The sequence below is a fragment of the Neopsephotus bourkii genome, unplaced genomic scaffold (genome assembly GCF_033783945.1).
Source record: "Neopsephotus bourkii isolate Nb327-2 ecotype Australia unplaced genomic scaffold, CSIRO-AGI_Nbou_v1 NB_947, whole genome shotgun sequence".
NCBI classification, from domain to species: domain Eukaryota; kingdom Metazoa; phylum Chordata; class Aves; order Psittaciformes; family Psittacidae; genus Neopsephotus; species Neopsephotus bourkii.
Window position 1 is genome coordinate 246,736 of NW_026901441.1, and position 23,765 is coordinate 270,500.

General features: G+C 40.6%; 1 protein-coding gene across 2 annotated transcripts in view; it reads right to left on the reverse strand.

The window, feature by feature from the left end:
• The window catches only part of CD109 (CD109 molecule), a 77,293-nt gene that overhangs the window by 48,269 nt on the left and 5,259 nt on the right, over window positions 1-23,765 (reverse strand). For both annotated transcript variants that reach the window (XR_009726291.1, XM_061358518.1), the window contains exons 2-6: window positions 12,781-12,809; window positions 9,126-9,356; window positions 8,854-8,979; window positions 1,060-1,099; window positions 495-579 (exon numbers count right to left, since the gene is read on the reverse strand). Coding sequence is in view for 1 of the 2 variants with exons in the window: in XM_061358518.1 (XP_061214502.1) it covers window positions 495-579; window positions 1,060-1,099; window positions 8,854-8,979; window positions 9,126-9,356; window positions 12,781-12,809 (511 nt within the window). In the remaining variant the exon portion in view is untranslated. The remainder of the gene's footprint in view (window positions 1-494; window positions 580-1,059; window positions 1,100-8,853; window positions 8,980-9,125; window positions 9,357-12,780; window positions 12,810-23,765) is intronic.

The following is a 23,765-nucleotide window of genomic DNA, read 5'->3' on the forward strand; positions in this document are numbered from 1 at the left end:
ATCTAAACTTCCCCTGTTTAAGTTTTAACCCATTACCCCTTGTCCTATCACTACAGTCCCTAATGAAGAGTCCCTCCCCAGCATCCCTATAGGGCCCCTTCAGACACTGGAAGGCTGCTATGAGGTCTCCACGCAGCCTTCTCTTCTCCAGGCTGAACAGCCCCAACTTTCTCAGCCTATCTTCATACAGGAGGTGCTCCAGTCCCCTGATCATCCTCGTGGCCCTCCTCTGGACTTGTTCCAACAGTTTCATGTCCTTTTTATGTTGAGGACACCAGAACTGCACACAATGCTCCAAGTGAGGTCTCACGAGCAGAGTAGAGGGCAGGATCACCTCCTTCGACCTTCTGGTCATGCTCCTTTTGGTGGGAAGCTAATTCTTACTAGAAGGCACTTATTTAACATTCTAAATATAAGTTTTCATTTTACACTTAGAGACCCATGATAATTTTCCTAAGAGTGAGAGTGACAAATAGTATTAATAATTTACTTACTTTGCAGTGACAACACCAGTTACGTCTTCCTCTCTCAAAGAATAATATAATGGTGTTGTTATTATAACATCAAATTTGGGTAAAACTAAAAAAATTAAACAGAAAATAGAGAAAGCATTAACTTCACATAAGAAATAATAAATGCTTCCCTTTTTTTTTTAACTAATAAGGTCTCAGCAAAGTAAACTTCCCCAGTAAAAACTACAATTGTAAAATGTAAATAGATAGATAATCAATAGATAGATAGACATATAGATAGAGAGATAGATAAATAAAAATATACATTTATTTTCTCAGAGACAATAACCTCATCTCAGAGTTGAAATAAGTATTATAAAGACTGCATGGCATCCAGACACTACAGTAGCAGTAGCAAGTCATTAAGGCTACCACGGATAAACAGGGCATCTAATAAGATTTTATTCTTCCCAGGACACAGGGTCGGTCTCAGAGAAGCAATAGATTCAGAAATTAAACTTTCTGGGGTTCATGCTAGCCAAGCGGTGCTACTCCAGTGCAGAATCAATTACAATTTTAGTTACTACTAAATGCCTTTAATACTTACCATATTCCATCACTTTAAAACTTTGATAATGAACTTGACCCTATTGAAAAAAAATCACATGAGAAAATAATTGTGGTTAGATCAGCAATGGCATCTAGACCATTCTAGGCCAAATCCCACCCATATTTAAGTTAAATTACAATTTCTGATACGATGTGGTTTTTATCATGGCTCAACCATTATCAACTCCCATTATGAAGCTGCTGCAGGAACCAGTAGAATGTATTTGCACCACAGAAGGACACAGAAGCTCACGTGGCACATTATAAGTCCATATAATGAAGAGCTTGTAGAGCTTTGTATCTGCAGACATCTACGCATGTCTGATTTCTGTATAAAAATCCCCAAATATCCAAGCTAGCTTAGCATAAAGTTCCCTAGCATCAGTCATCATAATGAATCATGACCAACTTACCAGCAGTATCTTTACTAGCTCATGTAAAATGAACTCAAGTATCTCTACAGAAGTTAAGCTTTTGTCTATATAGAGGAGAAGATGATTTAAAAACATGTATAATCACAAGGTTCTTCGTTTAATCAAAAGGTTGTATTGTCTCATTTCAGGTTTTGTTAGTTAAAAATCAGTGCAAGAAATAAAAAACTATACAATATGTTTTTACTTGTGCTCACTTCTCTTTTTTTTTCTGATTTTTTCACTTACTTCCTTATTTTCCTCAGGAGGGTATCTAAAAGCATATTCTGACACGTCTTTGAGATGTGGTACATGAGGCAAAACATATGGCACACAGTTGGTAAACTGATTTTAAGGGGTTTTTTTCTACTCTCTGAACATTCAAAACTCAGCAGCTATTTTTGCTCTTCGGTACAATGACAGTTGACAAAATAGTCATGGTACATGGACACATAAATTTTGCTTTTTACTGTCTTACTCAATTGTTATTCCTTGCTAAAATGCAAGTAATTCAAGTTGTGCCGGGGAGGTTTAAATCAGATATTAGAAAAAGATTCTTCACCAACAGGTTATCACACACTGGAGCAGGCTGCCACCGAAAGTGGTTGAAGTTAAAAGATGTGTAGATGTGATGCCTAAGGACACGGTTCAGTGGTGGACTTGGCAATGCCGGGTTAATGGTTGGACTCAATGATCTTAAAGGTCTTTTCCAACCTAAATGATTCCATGAGCCTATGCTTCTATGATTCTGACCAAGCATGTAGGTCATTTGTCAGCAGATGTGCAACCCTTGCTCAGAAAGGCATCATAGCAAAAGCAGGGAAATGATATGAGGTGATTTACCAACATGCTTAAAACTGGAGCTCTGCATCTCAGCAGGGATTGACACAGGGATTACACTAGAGCAATGATTTTCCAGAGGAAAATGTGAGCTCAGCAGGGCTGAAAGAATGGGCTGAGAAACCAAAAGAGTCTCCACTTTCCAAAGGACAGGAAGGGAGAGGCTCCTCTGAAAGCCTTGTTTACCTCTTCACTTAAAGAGTCTTCTGAGAAATAGGGAAAGATCGAGAAAGACAACAGTCTGTCACAAAGAGGCAGTTATTTTGAAACATTAACATTGAGCTTCTGCTCAATTGCGTATGAAGTTATGTTCATGTGTAGCTCAGAAATCTGATTACTTTGATTATTCCTGAGACCAGTGACATCATTACAAGTTATCAAATGTGCTGGAGTATGTTAGAGAACATGGTTTGAAATTTGGGGCAAAAGAGACTTAACATGGATAACCAACTGCAGGTATCAGCAAGATTATGTCAGATGGGAATGAGTGTTTGTGGCAATAAAGGATAAACTAAGAAGTCCTGCATGAAAAACCCTAGAACCAGGATCCAATCTGGAAACAGTTATAACTGATGTCTCTTATCTGATCAATGACTTTGCAAATTAGGCATCTCAAAGCCCCTTATACTGCTATATTTACACTTTTCCTACAAAAGACTTCTATTAAGGTAAAAATCAGATTGCTACCAACTTTATTAGTAAGTCACTAATCACCAGTATAATTGTCATATTCATATTCCCACGTTTGAAAAGATATAGGCAGAATCTGCTATTTCCACAACATCTGTGCAGATCATAACCCTTACAACACAAAGTGTTACTGCACTGACATGCTGTCTACAATCAGATTACTATCAGGTAATCTTCAGAACAAGTATCTTCACAAAATAAACTGTAGTGAATTTATCTCTTCTCTGTCTCTCTCTACATCTTTTATTTCCAATGTTAAGCATATATATGTCATCCCTGACATTAAGCAAACCATGAATAGAACATTACTGCAGCTGGCAGGATGAAAAAACAACTCCCAGGAAAATTAAAGTTTGTTTCACATTACCACAGAAGTAAAAATAATCATCATCATCATAAAAATAATAATAATCATCATCATAATCTAGGAGAACTGTAAGCAGCAGCAAACAGATTAAAATGAGACTAGCACTCTTGGCTGCACCTTCTCTAAAATGACAGCTTTCTTTCAGAAAGCAAGCCATGCCTCACAGTGCAGGAAAAGTAACAGACCCTATTAGGTCATCTTGATAATCTGAACATCAAGCCAGAGTTCCCACTAACACACACTTTCCAGCCAAACTGGTTTGGAACAGAACAAGTAACAGCACTTCAACTGCTCCATATCATTTTAGTCCCCCAGGACAAGGCTGCCTTTCTGGCAAATATTGTTCAAACATTTTGAAGTGGAAGTTCTTGAACCAGTTTCCAGGAGTGGTGGCTTTTCAGAAAAGCAAAAAAGTAATCTGATTGTAAACCGGATGTCAGTGCTGTAGCATTTTGTGTTGTAAGCATTATGATCTGCACAGTTAGTTACATATACAAACCAAAAGAGATTTTCTTTAAGATAGCAAAACAACAGCATGCTTATTCCATGTTTCCAGAAGTGCTTTATTCTTTTGTCTTCATGCCTTCTCCTGCTTCTAAACATACTCACCCTTCTAGATTATTAGCATTTTGCTCTAAATCAGTATTTCTTAAAATGCAAAACATCTATTACATTCTGTGCCCATTCCCCAGAGTATATGAATCATTGATGATCATCAAGAAAAGAGGGCCAAAAAGAGATCTATACAAATATTCTGAGATTAAAAGGATGATGGAGCTTCCTGCAGTTGGGCTTTAGATGCTGTGGATCCTGACATCTGAGAATCACTGAAAATTACTGTCCAAATTTTGCTTTGCTGTGACGAACCAGTCTTGTTTGAAGTTATCTGGGTCTAATCCAAGAAGTGAAATCACAGGAATTGTTCCCCATAATTATTTCTTCTTCTTTGGCAACTGAAAGTCCCGGAAATGAATCTAATCTAGGTCCATTTTCTTGTTTGGTTCTGACATTTACACGTGTCACAAGTTACAGCATCAGGAAAGATGCTGGGTGTAGTCTCAGGGCTTTGCCCTGAAGCAGCACAGCGCTGGCACCATCTGTATTCCCATGGCTACACCGCTATCTCACGGCCCATCTCAAAAACACTCCTCCACTTCTGCTTTGCAGCTAAATAGAATTGATTTTTAGCTGGACAGAATTAACAGAAGCATTTCACGGTCATTTTCATGCTTTATTTTCACATGCAGGAAATAAACCCTGAATTATGTATGAATTCCTAAACTTCTGTTCAAATCCACTAGTGCAGTCTCCAGAAACTAAGCAGACTCCCACCAATGTCACCAGCATTCAATATTATTAGATCCTAATTATCAGTGGTCATTTGCAAACTACTGAATACACAGCCAATTCCAAAGGTTTCACCTACAATAAAACCTCATTTTGAAGGAAGGTGACTCTCATTTTAAGTAATGATACATATATGGATCAAATATGAAATCTGTAGCTGTCGTAGCAGTAAAACATCACAGAATTCAACGTGGATACACTGTAACATACATGAAACCTCAAAAGTTAAAAAATTCAAATGTAAAGTATATAATCAACCCAGTTGACTTTCAAAGCTGCTTTACAGCTGAAGCTTAAAAAAAAAAATACTCTTCAGAAATATTTTATAAAGCCCTTGTTGCACCTGAAACATTACTACTCTTCAATATTTGATCATAAATTTCCAAATAAAACCTTCCATAAATAAAATTACAAATGCGTTACAAAGTAGAAACAACTTCTGGTTGGAGATGACTACTACTAAAACTCACCAACTAAAAGCCTTTCAGCAACAGGCTCCAGGAAATATAAGATATCCAACTAAAATACAAGATGGAGACTTGGGAACCAGACTGTAATTACTCTGTCTTGAGTTTTCCTGGAACAGCTGTACTAACACCTGAACTCTCATTAAAGAGTACTACAGGACGTTTAACAGCAGCAAGCAGCCAGAACCTGATTTGAAACAGGATTCAGAGGCAGTACTTCCAGGAATCCAAACTCAGTACACTTAGGAACTGATCTGTAACCACTAGAAGTGAAATGTTATTTACTCACTTAACAGCACTCTTTAAAGACAAGAGGGAAACCTGAGATAGAAAGGCTGGACAGCTAACTAGAAAGCTCAGGTCATGGCACCAGAATGGCTAAGTCATGCAGAGACCAGCCTGGGTTTGCCATCTAAATAGGTTCCTAAAGCCCAGAGTAGATCCATAAACTGCACTGGATGTTGTGTAGATCCAGGGCTAGCAGTACTAATTAAGTATAGGTAGGCATAGCTATTAAAAATGCCAGACATATACTAAGCATTTCAAGTTCTCCGTGACCTCTGTCATCAGGAAAGGATTTGTGAACCCATTCAACTTGATATACGATACATAAAAAAATGTACCTCCCTTATATAGCAGATCAGCTGCAGAACTGCAAGGAATATATACAAGCAACAGCTGGGAATACCCACTTGGAGTGATCCAGGTCACTCAGTAGCCTTCACTGAACACAACTAAATCTCTGCCACAGCACCTACATAGAGACATCCACATGTCTTAAACCTCAAAGTGAATCCCATCCCATATGACCTTGTATTTCACAGCATAAGCTCACTTCTAAGCAAGAGAACCAAAAAAAGCTTCCCATCAGAAAATTTCTTCTCCTTTATTCAAAAGGATTCTTGCAGATTTCGTTAATCCAATAGTATGACGTACTACCAGAAAAATAATAGCCTGTGAGACACCCACTAGACAGACCTAGTGTAATATGTGAATATTGCAATAGTTATTTAATATACTCTGCATATGATAGCTCTATCCAATGTAAAATGCTGTGCAGGCACATGCTACAGAAATAATGCATATTGCCTTGTCATTATATTCAACACAGAATTTGAAAATTAAAGCAGAACAGGTGGAGGAGAAAGAATCTGAAAGTAAACAACGTAAGTTTCTATGTGTGGGGCTTGGGGTTGCTCTTTCATTCCCACATAAGCATTGTAAGAATAGCCAGGTTTTCCTGGACCTCAAAACCTACAACTTTTTCTTTGTTTCCACCTTGTACTGTCTTCTGAAACTATGGTGAACAGAGAAAGATGTCACAGAATCATAGAATGGTTTGGGTTGGAAGAGACCTTAAAGATCATCCAGTTCCAACTCCCCGGTCACGGGCAGGGACACCTGCCACTAAACCAGGTTGCTCAAAGCCCCATCCAACCCGGCCCTGAACACTGCCAGGGATGGAGCAGACATAACTTCTCTGTGCAACCTATGCCAGTGCCTCACCACCCTCACAGGAAAGCATTTTCATGCAGGATTGTCTGCATATCCGAGAATGATGAGAGCTATCCATGCCCCTGGATACTCTTCATACCACTGAAGCATTTGGAGCTCTATTAACAACCTGAAACAGTCTATGCTAAAAGTTTTAAACATTTAGTTGTAGGGAAAATGAGATAAAAATATAATAAAGACAGCCTAGGAAAGGTTGTACCCCAGTAGGTCGAACATGAAGGCCAATGTCCAGCTTTTGGCAGCAGCTAAGGTTCAACACCTAGAGAATTGCACTAGCTAGGGTAGCCAGCAGTGGCACTGTGTCAGCTTAAGCCTCGGGGCTTTCTAATTAACAGTTCTTAGTGGAGTGACTTCCATGAATTTACCCAGACATTTCTTGATCCCACATGAGTTTCCAGTATTCACAACACCCAACAGTACTGTGCTCTACAGTTAGTTATGCTGTCTTAATTACTTTGAAATTGCCCTTTATCTCCTTCATGTGGCACCCTCCAGCTATGTACTTGAAGAGACGGTGAAAAACTGCTCCCTATTTACTTTCTCCTTATCACTCATGACTTGAGAGACATTCCCTGCCATGTTTTCAAAGCTCATTAGCCTTCTGTAGTAGTACTAAATGGCTAAAATTTAGAATATCATCAACTACAGCCTACTTCTGTTTTCCCACACCTATTTCATTAGCACAGATGAGAGTGTATATGGCATTTTTCTTTCAATTTTACAATTATTTCTTTTTTTTGTTTTATTTTTGGTTTTGTTTCAGGAGAAAGTGGCACTCATATTAAAGAACCTGAAAACAGTTGCTGCAGTGTCCTCCTGATTTCAGGATTACTCAAGACTTCACAGAAAGCCCACGCAACACTTTTTCGCCTGGCAAGTGAGCTGTTGAAGAAGTCCACTACTGACACCAGACTTTATTCCACATCTAAGCCCACCTCCTGAAAACCACCTGTGCAGCTGTGAATGGGGCTGTGCCGCGAACCAGAACAGTCAACTAGGTTAGGCAAAAAAAAAACAGAGCTGCTTTTCAATTTGGGTCACTTCCCTGTCACACTTTAAAGCTCAGCCTTGCTACAGCTGCCTCGGCATGACTGAGAAGCTATTGAACAGCAGTATAGGATGGGAAGGAGCAGTCGAGCACAGGGACAAGGGCAGGAACAATTTAAAACGTATTTCCCATCAAAGACAAAAGTAACAATTCCACACCCATATGAGAACCTGTTCAAAAATCCAGTCTTGACACTCACTTGAGCACCACCCTCACCTACCTCAGCCTATAGAAATCTATCAAGCATAAAACCGGTACTGGTAAACATTACTCCCACAGTAACACATGATCACATGTACATGTTCTTTACTTTCTACCCCATCATCTCACCCAGAGAACATTAAGCAGTCCTGTTTGTACTTGCTAAATGGCCACTGCAAGCCAAGTCGGAAATGCAGTTCCCAAATTACAGGCAGTTAAGGCAGGCTGAATAAACCTGACACAGAGTTTTGAACAGCTATTTTTGCAACATATTCCACGGTGTATGAGGAGTGTGCAGCTTAAAGGACTGTACTGATAGAACTATTATCAAGGGCAACATGCAAACTAGATCATACCAGTTTTGTTATGCAATAGTTCTGCTTTACTACTTAACCTTTTCATTTTGCATAGTCATTTTTAGCTCAGTAACTCCTCAGTCATTCTGAATTGCTGAAACACCCCCAAAACTAGGCAGAGATTTGTAAATAGTCTTTGATTCCACATCCCTTGAGACAGTGACTGGCTGCACAGCAGGGCATAATGAATTTCTGTGTATTTGCTTATAAAATAAACATAAGAACATTTCACTTAAAAAAAAAACAAACCTCCACAATATCTTTTTTTTTATATTAAAACCCCTTGCTTTTTAAATAACATTTGTATTTTAGAATCAAAACACAGACCTTAGGGTAAAATACGCATAGTTTTTTTATATCTTTCCTTACAAAACCATACGCTACTGAAAATCTTGTGAGGTTTGCATAGTATCTTGGGTCTGTCGTGAGAGAAGGATCACTTCATCTCATGGTCCCTGTTTATTTCTGAGTTTGCTTCACCAAAGCAAACACAACTTTATTCAAAGCTACCATAAGAAATGAAATCTGTAATTTGGCAGTGTTATACTCACATTCACTTCTGCCTCTATGGACCAGTCTCCTAGTGGAGGGTTCATTGACAACTGAAATTTTTTGGAAACTACACCCAAATCACCTTCCTCCATCAACCACTGCTGAATCAATTTCTTCCGAGGGTCCTAGGAGAAAAGTCAGACTGCATGTTAAACATGGGTGGTCTTGCTAGCAAGACTTAGGTAGCAATACATCTGAACTTTATTTGTAATATAAAAGTTGAAACATATGACAAATTCCAATGTATAATGAGATTTCTGTGGGTACTTACACGGATATATATATTCAGAGATGCTTTGTAAGGTCTGAGATCAGGAAAGACGGTGACAATCCGAAACATCACTTCTTGTCCTGGTTTATAAATAGATTTATCAGTCTGGATGAATACGGAGATGCTCTTTGACATGTACATCAAGCTGGTACGGTTAGAGAAGATGCGCCGACCATCAGCATGGCCTTCCACCAGTAATTCATAATTCCCAGAAGGACTGTTCAAAGGCAGCTATGAAGAAAATAATGACTCTCTATTAAGTATCTGAAATATGCTTGAAGATACTGTAATTCCAAAAGCATTTGACATAAAGATCTGAGATATTCCTGAACTTGTCAGGAGAACATAACATCCTCAATTTTTTCTTTTCATAGTTTGTTAGAAATTTTATGGGGTTTATTTTGGGGGCTAATATTTTTCTGATTTCATCACTTTTTGGTAATGAATTTTCCAAAAATGAAAGAGCAGGACATAAGAAAAACTTGCACTTCTTTTCATAAGCTTTAGCTTCATGTCCTATGAGGTAAAAAAATAAAAGTCAGACTGAAAATCTCCTGAGGTGAGGTTTTTCAGTTTTCCAATACAAAACTCACAGATTTCATCTCATTTCTGTTTAATAATTACAGAATTACAGCACATATTGCTATTCATCTAGAAAGTAAAAAAAAAATATTCTTCCCAAAATATTAAGGAACAAAGGAAGAGACATTTTGTATGGTTAGCTTATTTAGGATAGACACTGAAGGCTCCCTCAGTGCTGGCAGTGAACACAGACAGCTATCACTGGAAGGAAATTTGACCATGTAAGATCAGAATCAGCATGCAAAGGTCTCTCTCTGTGTCCCTTCAGTGGACAGAAAATTCTAGAGCTTGTAATTCAGATGCATCAGTTCATTTATTAAAGTTAGGTGGGAGGAATCCCAGCCACAGGGGTCAAAAGTCTTGAAGCAGAGCTGCTGCAGCACAAGGGAATTTCACCTTCAACAGAGACTGAATGACCCCAGGGACACCCCAGCCCAGATGCCAGCTTCTGTACCATCATCTGCTTAGGAGTTTCTCTTCGAAGAAGGAAAAGGGTTTTAACACAACACATAGCTCATTTCAGCAAGCAGCTCTGCTAAAAAGCTTAAGCGTCACATGCTTCTGTTTGCAGTTACAACAGTAAATCTGGAGTAAAACCTCTGAAGTCAAGACAACTAAAACAGACAGGCTTGCATTTTTCAGCATAACATATGGAAATGAAAAACTCCTCTTGCACTGGTAATGAAAATTACAGCCGTTAACTCACCAGGCACAGCACTTCAAAAGTATCCTGTCAAGGTCTATAATGAAAGGCTGTTGCACTGTCAAAACTCATAATGAGTGCATAGTGAGGTAACGGAAATTCCCAAATAGGGAAAAATGTCACAGGCTGATAAATAAGGTAGACCTAAAAGTCTGTATCGAATATGTTTCTGCGTGTTAACTTATAAAGAAGAATCAACTACATTTCATCCCTCTCTGTTGACTTTCTGTTTTTAAAAACAAGACAGGAAAGAAACCATCAGGAAGAAGAAAAATAAACAGGCTCTTTTTCACCCATGAGCAGACATACAATGATACAGGAAGAAGAGATTTCCCATTTAAAATCTGGACTTATATAACTAAATTTTAGGTGCAAAGCTCCCCACTGAAACAGATTCTGCATTCTCTTCAACAGGATTTCGTATACACATTGCCAAGAACATATGATTCACATATTTCGACACTCCCTAGCTTCCATGCCAAGTATTCTGGAATATACTAAATAGGAAGAACAGCCTTAGTTACTGCAGCTGTCAAATACTACCTCAAAATTAATTCATTTACAAATATTACCATTTATTAAAGATGGTGTATTCCCTAAAAAGCAGACAGGACTCCCTACGAGAAGTCCAGCAACCATTGTAAACGTTCAAAATCAAAATGGGGGAAAAATAAGCTTGTTTTGCCTCAACATAGCAACAAATTGGACATTTGCACCATTATTTTAACATACTTGCAAGGACTGTCTTTGGTATCTTCTTTAGAAGTCTGTAAATGCTATGTAGAAACCTCATGCATTTTGCTGTATCTATTTCCTATCATAAAAAATGATCAATAGCATGGGGTTGCTCCCTTGATTTTTATATGTTTTGTATTTCAAAAGGTATTTCCTTACTTCAGCATAGTGACAAAACTGTGTGTTGTAGGTTTCTTGATGTAAAAGCCAGGGACAATGAAGTTTGCATTGCCACAGTAGTATATTAGGCCAGCTGAGGTGCAAAGTAACCCTTTTGGGTCACATATCTATCCTAACAGAAACTGTACTAATACAACACTTTCAGAAGATCACCGCTACAATCATGGGAAATAACTATTTACTCGAGCCCCACCTACTATTTCTCTAAAGGGCCGTTTCTCAACCCAAATATGACCAGCAGGTAGTAGGAACATGCTGTGAAAATATTTTATCTTAGTCAGTACATCCCCCAAGTGAATGTTATTACTATCCCCATTTTGGCACTCCTAATGCAAGAGAGAAAGAGGCCATCTCATGTACGTCTCCTGACCACACCAGCCACCATCACAAGCACCTCAGACAAGGAAGCTACTGTTCCCTCTGGAAAATATGACAGCTGAAACCAAAAACTGAAACCCACCTTCTGTTACCAGCCAACTACACTTTGGTCAAAACATAAGTCTACTGTGCTACACAAATGAAAAAAACGAATCATTTTTCATCACATCAGATAGTGGCAAGAGAAGGAGGAATTCACCTCACCTAGTCTTAGGTGCTTGAACACTTTTAAGACCTGGTAAGATTATATTAAAGAACTTGTTAATTTAATCTTTTTTTTTTTTTATTTGAATTTTCTATGTTGGCTAATTTACAGTTCATACAGATGCATTTCAACCTAGTAGTCTTCATAATGGTGAGCTGCTCATTGTCATTGATTAACCATCTATCTATCCAACATTTCCATATTATTTTATCAGATATAGTTTATTTGAGATCAAAATTTTAAACCCACGGGATTGAAGGACACTTAGGGTTACAGGTGTTTAAAAATATACTTTAGTAAAACTTTTTTCCTAACAGAAATACAAAATTCTTTAGATTGTGTTGTCAAAATGAACATCCCGGATTATAAATTCAGGATTCATACTGACATTCATATTTGACGTATTTGACTCATATTCAGTATTTGACATTTTTGTTGACTAGTTAGTTTACTATGTATTCCCACTGAATATGCATTTCTAAATCCTTAAGAAGATTGTGTATAAACACATTTCTTTTTCAATATTTCTCAATCATTGCTCTGCACAATTCTTTCAGCTCTAATTAGCCCTTATGGTGTGTCTGAAATAGAGATGTAAGTACCAGCCAGTCAAAAAGAAAAAACAAAGCAAAGTTCTGTGTTCAGGTTCTATGATAGCATGTGCTGATGCTGGAAGTCACCTCCAAAATCCTGTAATTACTTATAAGAAGCTGCAAAGCACTTGATCTGAAAACTCCTTGGTTTACTGGTCAGTAAATACACTCATCTGAGAATGTGAAAATAGCTAGGATCACACACAAAATACATCATCTTATCAACACCAACTGATGAAAAGTTACAGAGTCAACAGGAAGGAGGAAAGAAATACTTACTACTGGAAGTATGAGAGTCCCAAAGGAATCTGAATAAAAAAGAAGAAATAGCACGTTGTCAGAAGCCTTATAAAAACTTGGCAAAACATCAACATTAACAGGTTAATTAGAAGAGCAGTGGTCCTCCCCCATTCCTATGTGCATGTAAAACTCATTGGACAACCAAATTCCCTCCATGCAGCTGATTAATGCCCAGACAGTGTTTGGCAGCAAACAAAAATATACAGCCTGAAGCAATTGCTGCATTAGTCAGTTTTGGCACACTGATTATACTTCATTCAGCATCTTATTCACCACATTTATTCCTCCCAAGTCCTGTTAAGGCTACTGTCAGCCACCATTAGGTTATGTGATAAGCAGCTCATCTCCACAGACACATGAAGGAAGGATGGCAGGTGTAGGTCCCCAAAACACCCAGCCCCATCCCAGGGGAGTACCCAGACTGTCACACATCCATCACCACAAGCCCAGAAGCACACCAGCATGGGGTAAGCCCAGTACCCCAGTCAGACACACAGTCCCACCACCACCAGGCTATTAGATTCAGCAACAACCTAAAAATCACTACCGTCCCAAATCTGCTAAGAACAACCCAGAACAGCCCAGAAAAACTGAAATACAGTGCTCCACTTAAACCATGGTTTGAGGGTACCAATGGTGTCCCTGCTGAGAACTACCTGAACAAGGACAGTATGGTTTGGTACTGCTGTCCTTGAGAACAACTCCCCTCTTAAATAACACTGCCCTACAACAAAAGCATCCACCTGCCTCTGCAAATAAGTTGATTTTGCAACTTCTTCACATGTAAAAGAAACCCAGGATATCTTGTATTAATCTCCTCTGCAGTTTAGTAGGTGACTGCTTTTTGCAGTCATTTTTATCAAGATTAACAACTTTTATAGAATGAATAAAAGAGAGAAATACTTTAAACCCCATGTTATAAAAGAAAGGCAAAATGGCAAAAAAAAAAAAAATTAATCATGGCCATTCCCTCTAGCAGTATCCTCCTACCTGGTCGTTTCACTGCTATAAAACAAAGTCAGTATTGTGGCAGCATGTCTATGCTCAACCATTACCTCTACAACAATCTAAAGCTGGTTCTCCATTGGGCACCAACCCTCAGCCCCAACAAACCCTCCAACCCTTCCTCCCTTACACAGTTGATGGAACATGTAAAGAGTTGCAAAAGTACAAAATCCAATCTAGAGCAACATTACTTCTCTGTCTGGTGGTGGCTGATGTTCAGGCTATCCACTTGAACATTTGTGTTCTACGTTCACATAAACTGAAACACCTTTACCATCTATTCAGTCCTCTGCTCCACACGAACTATTGTTTTCCATTGATACTGCAGGATCAGATAAAGGCTGAAATTTTCAAAACCACAGACAGGATTTACCACCCTTAAGCAAAGGAGCACTCAGTATTAACCATCCTCATTTCATTACATCACCATAAGAATATGTTACCAATATATTAATGTATGTGGGTTAATAGAACTTAATATTTTAGCTATTTTAGATAACGGGTCAGCAGATATAAAGATCCTGGACATCATTACATCATGGAGCCATTAGTGCCACAGCTTTTATTTAATTATGTAATGTAGAGTAGCATAGAGTAAAGTAGGATAGAATAGAGAAATGTAGAGTAGCATAGCGTAGAATAGAATAGAATAGAATAGAATAGAATAGAATAGAATAGAACAGAACAGAACAGAACAGACCAGACCAGGACTATTTCAGTTGGAAGGGACCTACAATGACCATGTTGTCCAACTGCCTTACAACTTCAGAGCTGACTGGAAGTTAAAGCATGTTACAAAGGGCACTGCTCAAATGCCTCTTCAAGACTGACAGCCTTGGGGCATTGACCACCTCTCTAAGAAGCCTGTTCCAGTGTTTGACTGCCCTCTCTCTGAAGAAGGGCTTCCTAATATCCAGTCTGAAAGTCCCCTGCTGCAGCTTTGAATCATTCCCATGCATCCTCTCACTAGGTACAAGGGAGAACAGATTAGCACCTCCCTCTTCACTTCCCCTCCTCAGAAGCTGTAGAGAGTTGAGGTCACCCCTCAGCCTCCTTCTCTCCAAACCAGACAAACCCAAAGTCCTCAGCTGCTCCTCATAGGACATCGCTTCCAGACCTGTCACCAGCTTTGTTGCCCTCCTCTGGATACATTGGGGGGTACCTCCACATCCGTCTTAAATTGTGCAGCCCAGAACTGCACACAGGACTCAAGGTGAGACTGCACCAATGTAAATACATCAGGACAACCAATCCCTTAACCAGCTGGCTATACTGTGTTTGATGCACCCCAGGATGTGGTTATCCCTCTTGGCTGCCAGGGCACACTCCTGATTCAAACAGACCCATGTCTGCTTTTGCTAACTGTATTAAGCCAAACCTTTTTATACCTCCTAAAGAGCAATGAATTTATACCTACCTATACCTACTCATTTATTTCATGGAGTAAGAAAAAAAATAGATACTTCATTTATGTCCTTCTTGATTCTGGACATAAAAGCATTTCACGATGAAGCAATCACTGACCTTTGAAGTCCAATAAATATTAATTTTAAAAGTCAAAGATTTCTTTCCTCTGACAGTGACAAACAGAAGTCTCTATGGACTGAACATGGGTTGTCCTGGCCACTGCTAGAGCCCTAACTTAAAAATCCCATCCAGCACGTACCATCTATTCAAATTATAACCTGGGTTAAACCAAATGACTCACATCCGACAAATGATGTCTGTGGGTAGCACACTCCAGTACTTCATCCTTGTACTCAAAAGTCTAATGGGGATGGGTGGCATCAGCCCTAAGCAACATAGTTCTTTCCACAACATGTTTATGCTACCGTTAAAACCACAGTTTTTTTCCTACTGTCCCTTTCTCCACTCGAGAAGCAGTCCATGAAGTCACTGACTGAGCAACACCACCAGCCTTTCAGGTTTTTCAAACAGAAGTCCCAGGCAAAACACACACTTTTCTCAGTAGGCAGCAGAGAGGGCACCCTGCCCCACTGCATGTTGGGAAGGAGACCCATGCTCAGCCAAGCTTGCTTAGCACACAGGGTTACAGGACAACTTCCAGCTACAGGAGAGGAATTACATAGTCCTGCCCAGCACCTGATTCATAGGCAATGTAAATCCCTCCAGACTCACTGATGTATTTATTCCCATCTACCCAAACAACTCCATGCCCAAACAACTGCACTAAAAGAGACATCATTTTAGCTAAAGGAAAACTTACATCTTCCTAACTCAGGAGAGACAGAGCTACTGTTAACTAGGAAGTTTTTTGTTGGGTTTTGTTGGTGTTTTTTTTTTTTGTAAGAGATTATGGTATTTCACTTGTAAAAGAGGCTGGATGTAGGGCAACTATCAACAACAATGTCGACACAAAACTACCTCCTGAAATTTCTCTCAGTTGTATAATAAAAGCCTAACCCTTCTCTAGTTCCCATCCCTCTGCAAAATAAGGCTGTGTTGAAACTGGGTTCTGTATGATCACAAGCTATGAGACTGAGTCACCAGGAAAAAAAAACTTCATCACTGCTGAAAGAAACAGGAACTCAGTTTTATTTATCTCGTGTCTAAGCATATATGCACATGGTAAGTATTGCTATGATAGCCTGAATCTATCCAACACAGCTAACTGTAGCAATCAGTACACTGGGAAACACTAAACACAAATCTGATATTCATACCATAGCCCACATCGCGGGGCTTCTATTTTCCATCTTTACCTACACCAAGGCAAACACACTAGTATACACACAGTGCAAGGGCAGAGCACCTAGCCCTTGCACTGGGGAGGGGAGGACTACCACACATTGCTCTATGCAGCATCTAATGGCTTCCAAAGCAACCTTTCACATAACATGGCAGGTACTTGGCAGTTTTCTCACCAGGGCAGTGCCTGCTAGTCTCCACCTATTTTGAGAGCAACTAGCATGCAAATGACAGAAACGTTAGAGTGGTAATCCTGGGTTTCTTCCATGTTCCCAAGCCTGGAAGATGTAACATCATGTCTGAGCCAGATACAGTCATGATGCAGAGGGGGAAGTGGTTGGGTAGAAGGGAAATTTAAATCATAGTAGCTTCGCTTTTGTGCAACTCAGAAAGTATTTACCTTCTGAAGCAGCATTAGGGAGCTACAGTCTCCCTGGCTGCCTTGATAAAGCTCAGAGCACCGTCTCATTCCCAGCCAGTGAAAATCATAAAAGAGGCGCCGGGGCATGAGGTAATGTTCAAATTCATGTCACTACATAATTATTTTGTTAGGAACTGAGCAGCCTGGGTAGATTCAAAACTCTTTGGCATTGTGGTGAACTTCCCTGTCATGCAAGATTTTCTCATGCTCTCAGAGACTACCAAGGCGCAACCAACTCCCTGGAGCTCTGCTCAGCAATGCACAGAGATGGCTTTGGGTGTGCTCAAGCAAGAGCTGCAGGCAAAATCTTTCCTTTATGCCTATCGTTATTTAAGCCCAGCTGGTAATGCAGCACCACGCAGCCGCTCCCTCACCCCCTGCCCTTTCCCCCACCCGAGCAGGATGAGAAGAATCGAAAGAATGTAAACCCCACAGGGTGAGAGGAGAGCAATTTAATAACTTACAATAACAATAATATACTACTACTGCTGCTGATGATAAGGGAAATAACAAGGGGAGAAAATATAAAAGGGGAAAAAAACCCAATAAACACAAGTGATGCATAACACAATTGCTCCCCACCCGCCAACCAATAACCAGCCATACCTGAGGAATGATCTGGGCCTTCCAGGTAACTGTCCCCAGTTTATATAATACTGGGCATGACATTCTGTGGTATGGAATACCCCTCTAGCTAGTTTGGGTCAGGTGTCCTGTCTCTGCTTCCTCACGGCTTTTTATGATCCTCCTGATTGGCAGAGCATGACGGACTGAAAAGTTCTTGATCGGAGTAAGCATAACTGAGCAACAGCTAAAATATTGGTTTGTTACCAGCATTGTTTTCAGACTAAAGCCGAAACACAGCACTGCACCAGCTACTAGGAAGAAAATTAACTATACTCCACCCGAAACCAGGACAATGCCAATGCTGAATTGCTGAAATTCACCATATTCTTCTGCCTGCTTGATCAGTTAAAGCTATATTTAATCATATGGCAACCTCGGGTTTATAAGGAGTTAACCACATGTGGCACTGCTCTGCTGTCATGTAGCGGGGCATTTTTACCCACGTGCAGTGTGCAACACTTCTACACAATTTACACAGGCAAGTCCACTGTCCCCAGAAATTGCAGCAGTTGTCAACCCCTGGGGACATCCCTGTAAGGGATTATTAAATACAGTTATTAAATACAGTTCCCAACAATTACAAGTAACTAACTCCAGGCAGCAGAAGTAGGTTTAGCAAGCAGTGCAGAACAGCTATACCATCTGCACCAGCGCCTCATAGACCACAGAATGCTTCCTCCTGACTTGTCACATCTGCTCTCCACAGCTGTGGACTAACCAACATGCCTGCAGTGGGCCACAGAGGGAAAAGACCAGGCATTAGCATGGGTCCCTGCTACTGCAAGGGATTAGTTAGAGAAAATTCCCAGCTGGGAGTCATGCCTTAGCTGCAGGGGGAGGTAGGAAAAATTCAGTGGACTGTTCCAGACTCATCTTGAGGAAAAGCTAAGAAACAAGCAACAAACAAATCACCACAGAAGTCATGTGATCCTTCAAGAAAAAATATGCTTCCTCGTCACTCACAAAATCATTTCTCTCACAGAATTCCTGAAGTTGGTACTGTATTCATTCAGTAAATATCACATTGAGGAAACACACGGAAATACTGTGGAAACAAATGCCACATTGTCCTGCCTCTTTTTCCTAAGAGTCCCTGGCATTTAGGACAGTCCAGCTGAAGAGAAATCAAAGGCAATGTGATAGTGACATGTCACTAGTACACACAGCAGTGGGAAATTAAGTCATCTTTTTAATGTACCTTGCCACCATGCCATTTTTTGAAGGTCTAGTAGTATTGTTATCAGCAAAGCAAATAGGAAATAAATTTACAGAGCTAAATACATGCATGTTTTTCTTAGACCTAATGGAGAGCTGCACAAACCATGGTATCTTACATTCTTCCCATTGCATGGGCCTGAGCTGGACCCAGAAACTTATGTTACCCCTTCTTTAGCTGACACCACCAGCAACAAGACTACACCTAAATGTTTCATCTTCCACTCCCCAAAAAGGACAGAGGTTCCAGAAAAATGACTGTATGGCCTGTTACAGTGATCTAGAGGTTATGCTAACAGAAATCAGCACAGCAGCACTTCAGTCTCTAATTTACACAAACACAGGTCTTGACTCTATATTCTAGCTCATGTGGCAGGTATCACTACAAAGAGACCTTCTCACTTAACCTTTTCTACCTATGTCCTCATTCCTTCTTAGTCTTGTGTGAGAAAATAAAAATGCAACTGGGAACACTGCAGACTGATTTACTGAAATGATGCCACGTCTTTCTTTGGCAGCTGTGTTCACACACCCATGCTTAGGAAATGTTTACAGGAAAGCATATTCTCTGCGGTGGTAAATGGAATTTTTTCTCCTGCAGAGTCTATTTCAAAAAACTCACATCAGTGAAGTAAAAAGTAATATTCTTCCATGCCCTCCCATATTTTTTCCTATCCAAAATACATACTATTTTAGGGTCTCAAAACAAGAAGCATAAATACCAGGGTCAAAACTGTCCAGGGAGTGAAAAATACTTTTTTCTTCGTCAAAAAAGGCCTGCAAATCTGTCAAGTTCAGAGTTTTCTTTAAATGTGTTATAGTCCTCATCTATTATCCTAAGATTAGCACCCAAATTAGCAATGGTTAGTTTTGCAAGTAGCCAAAAATACATAGTGTGAGCCACTGCTGTTGAGTTATGGCTAAATTTGGGCCACATGATAGAAGGAGGGGCAATACAGCACTCAAATGCATGCAATAGGGATTGCTAGTAAATAGCAGTCTGCAGGCTAACATCCAAAGCTAAATGAAGCCAACAGGCCTGCAGCAAAGTGGTATATACTTGCTCCACAAAGCCTTCTAAACCCTTCCTGCCTGCCAGCAATACATACAGTTCCCTCCACAGCCACCCATTACCCTACTCCCTATTTCCACCACCCTTCAGTCTTTTCAGTCATTTTTTGCAATTTTGTTGGCTAAAAGCACTAAGAAATTATAAAGGGAGGTAAAGAGAGGCAGGGTAGCAGTGCTGCCTATGAGGAAAGGTGTCAAGGGAAAGAAGAAACAATCTGACATGGTACCAGAACTTATCACCTGAGGGTCCGGTCAAGAGACAGGGCACCTCAGCTCTAGAGGACAGGAGAAAGGCAATAGGCACAGACATTTTTTGCAGTTAAAGCCACGTGTTACCACAGTTTGCAGTCACTAACAATTTCTATCTTCTGTCCGCAATGCACAGTGTAAGGATATTTTCCTGAAAACCAGGACAATTCATACTAAAAAAATTTCTACAGCTAAATCCAAAGGTTTTTCTCCAGTCTGGTTTTACTCCACAATCATAAGAATGGTTGAAACCCAACTACAAGAAACACAAGCAGAAACAGTCATGGCCAGGACAGAATAGATACTGATTTACCACAAGATATGAAGAGAAGGACTGCTGTCCTTAATCTCCTCTACCCCCTCACCATGGCATTCCCTGTGTCCTTCTACTTCACAACCAAAGGAGTCATGGTACCTTCCTGCTTGTCCCTTTTACCACTTCAGCCCTTCTTCTCTTACCAGCACTGCCAGATGCACCCCTGAGGAAAAATTCCATCTCCTACCCACCCAGACAGACAGACACTGCCAGTGCCAGGCGACCATTCCCTTGACGTAGTACATCCACAGTCCCTTCCACAGGCAAGCACCAAGTTTCCTTCCAATGTCTTTTCTGACTTAGGTCATAATTCAGTCATTTAACTCTCTGTTCAGCACACCTAAAGTAAAACAACCAACTTGATGGCATATACTATTATTTCCATTGTCAGCGGAGTGGTCATAGAGCAGCCAATTGCAAGAAGACAGCACTCAAATGCTCTGTGGTTTATCTGAGACACTGCATGCTGGGTAGGAAAACAAAAAGCTTCATGTTTCCAGAACTAAATCATCTCTCTAATCACAGGCCTTCTGACAGCTATCCAGCAGATACCATCCCAGACGCTTAAACACAAGTGCAGGCTCCTTCCAGCTTCTGCCCAAGACTGGCCTCTAAGAACCATCCATGGACTCTTTGTCATGCACATGACATTATCACTGTCTACCATACCCAAAGAAACTGTATTCCCATGAATTATACATTTACAGCTGTCAGCTGTTTTTTAATACTACAAAGAAACCTTTCTTAACAGCAGATCCACTCTATGAAACTACACAAAAAATTCAGACCAATCTCAGACTTAAACCTTTTACGTAACTGAACGGGAAATTAATTTCATTCATTTAGTTTTCCCTTGGTGACTATACACAAACACACAAACTCACAGGCTTCCACACATCCTGCTTTCAAGGTGCTATTGGCCATCATTATTACCCACTTTGCTGTCCATAAAGTAAACACAAAAAAAGCCACTATTACTGCAGATTAAAGCAGCTGCAGTTTTATTCTGACTTAAAACACAGGGAAATCATACTCGGACAAAATGTGGCTTAGCCTGTCTACACCAAATATCTGGCAGTATCAGTACCACCCTCATCACATCAGTTGCTGCAACTGGAGCAAAATTCTAAATTCTATTTTTAAATTCTAAAGCCAAGTCACCTCTGAAACACAGCCACTGCAAATAAAGCATTCAGGAAGTATTTAAGTTTCCTATTAAGAGGGAGTAAAAGAAGGAGGTTTGTTTTCATATCGTTTTTCTTCCATTTTCTGGAATGCATTCAGAGTCTGTGATGATAAAGCCACATAACTTTTCTGAGATCACAGAATTATTTAGATATATAAAAATATTACCAGAGACTTTCTTCAGTAGTAAATAAGGGCAATATAAATCCCTGGCCATGTTTTCTATGCACATACTTATCTGGACTACAGCAAACCCAAGGGAACCAGCACAACCTCTTGCCATGTACTATACAACCTTTGCAGACACGATCTCAACTCTGCCTTCAAAAGCAAGTAGTCAGGGATAGTTGAGCATGGGAACCCACAATGCTGCTAGTGCAAATAGTCGTTAAGAGTCTCATGAAAAGAGAAGTCACCTGTATATGACTGGAGACACATGAATCTCCCAACCGCTTCCTGCTGCTGCAGGTACTTGTATAACCCTCAACACTTCAGTTTGGATCTTTCTAATTAGACACCACTAAAAACATCACCCTTGAGCCATCTGGAGCTCCACTGTTAGCTCTCTTCCTTTTCTCTTTAAAGCTACCTTTTTGTACCTGAAGGGTAACAGTGAAGTGCATAGCACACTTCTCCTGACACTTCACCCCAATTCCTCCCATCTCTCTTCAAACGCTTTCCAGAACGTAGTACAGACTCCCAGGGTCAAACCAGAAGTCATTTTAGCCCAAGGTCCCATCTTCAGCAACAGTCAAGGAGAGACATCTGAACAGCATAAAGTACAGAGTGACCCTTCCTGGCATAGCCTTGTCAGCCTATGCAATCTGAGGACTGGGGCTTGAAAAGCCAAAATCAGTGGGTTTATACTGGACCAGCCATTGGTGGACTTCTCATGAAATTGTGCAATCCCATTTTCCATCAACTATACCTGGGACAGAGTTCCATAATTTACTTCCATCTCATGTGAGGGCCCACTGTATTGGGTTTACAGGGCAAGGTTTTGGTACAGCGGGGACTACAGGGGTGGCTTCTGTGAGAAGCTGCTAGAAGCTTCCCCTGTGTCTGATAGGGCCAATTCCAGCCAGCCACAAAATGGACCCACTGCTGGCCAAGGCCAATTCCATCAGCAACAGTTGTAGAGCCTCTGGGACATCACAGTTAAGAAGGGTGGGAGGGGAAATGCAGCAACTTCAGCTACAGACAGAAGTGAGAATATGTCAGAGAAACAGCTCTGCAGACACCAAGCTCAGTGCAGAAGAAGGGCAGCAGCTGCTCCTGGCACTGGAGCAGAGATACCCCTGCAGCCCACGGTACAGCCCATGGTGAGCCAGGCTGTGCCCTCAGCCCATGGAGGTCCACTGGGGAGCAGATCTCCACCTGCAGCCCATGAAGGACCTCCTGCCAGAGCAGGGCAATGCCCAAAGGAGGCTGTGATCCTGTGGGAAGACTGTGATGGAGGAGGCTCCAGGCAGGACCTGTGGCCCCATGGAGAGAGGAGCCCATGGTGGAGCAGGTTTGCTGCAGGACTTGTGACCCCACAAGGGAACACCACTGGAGCTGCCTGTTCCTGAAGAACTGCAGCCCATGAGGAGGACTCACGCTGGAGAAGTTCACAGGGTATGTCCCCCATGAGAGGAACCCCACACTTGAGAAGAAGAGTGTGAGGAGTCCTCCCCTTGAGAGGGAAGCAGGAGCATACACAAGGTGTAAGGAACTGACCGCAACCCCCATTCCCCATCCCCCTGCGCTGCTAGGGTGGAGGAAATAAAGAAATTGAAAGTAAAGTTAAGCCTGGATGGATTCAACAGTGGACACAGAAATCTGGGAATTTTTTCTTCTATGTTCTCCATCAATAGAAAAGTTCATAAGAGATCACCCTCTTCTCTACTAGCTCCCTTGTCTCTGGATCCAGCCCCAAGACCTCCTTTCCAAAAAACTTTGCCTTAATTCTGATTTTGCACAGATTATCTGCATGTGCTGACTATTTGACAACTTATTTTTCATGAAGCATAGTTACACATACATGTTGAGGTGGAGGTTATGGATGCAAAATCATGGGACTCCTGCTCTCCTGCTGTTTGGCTTTTTAGGCATTGATGCAGAATTGGGCAGATAAAGGAGCTGTCCCACTGAACTGCCAGGAAAACCCTTTACTGTGTAGATTTT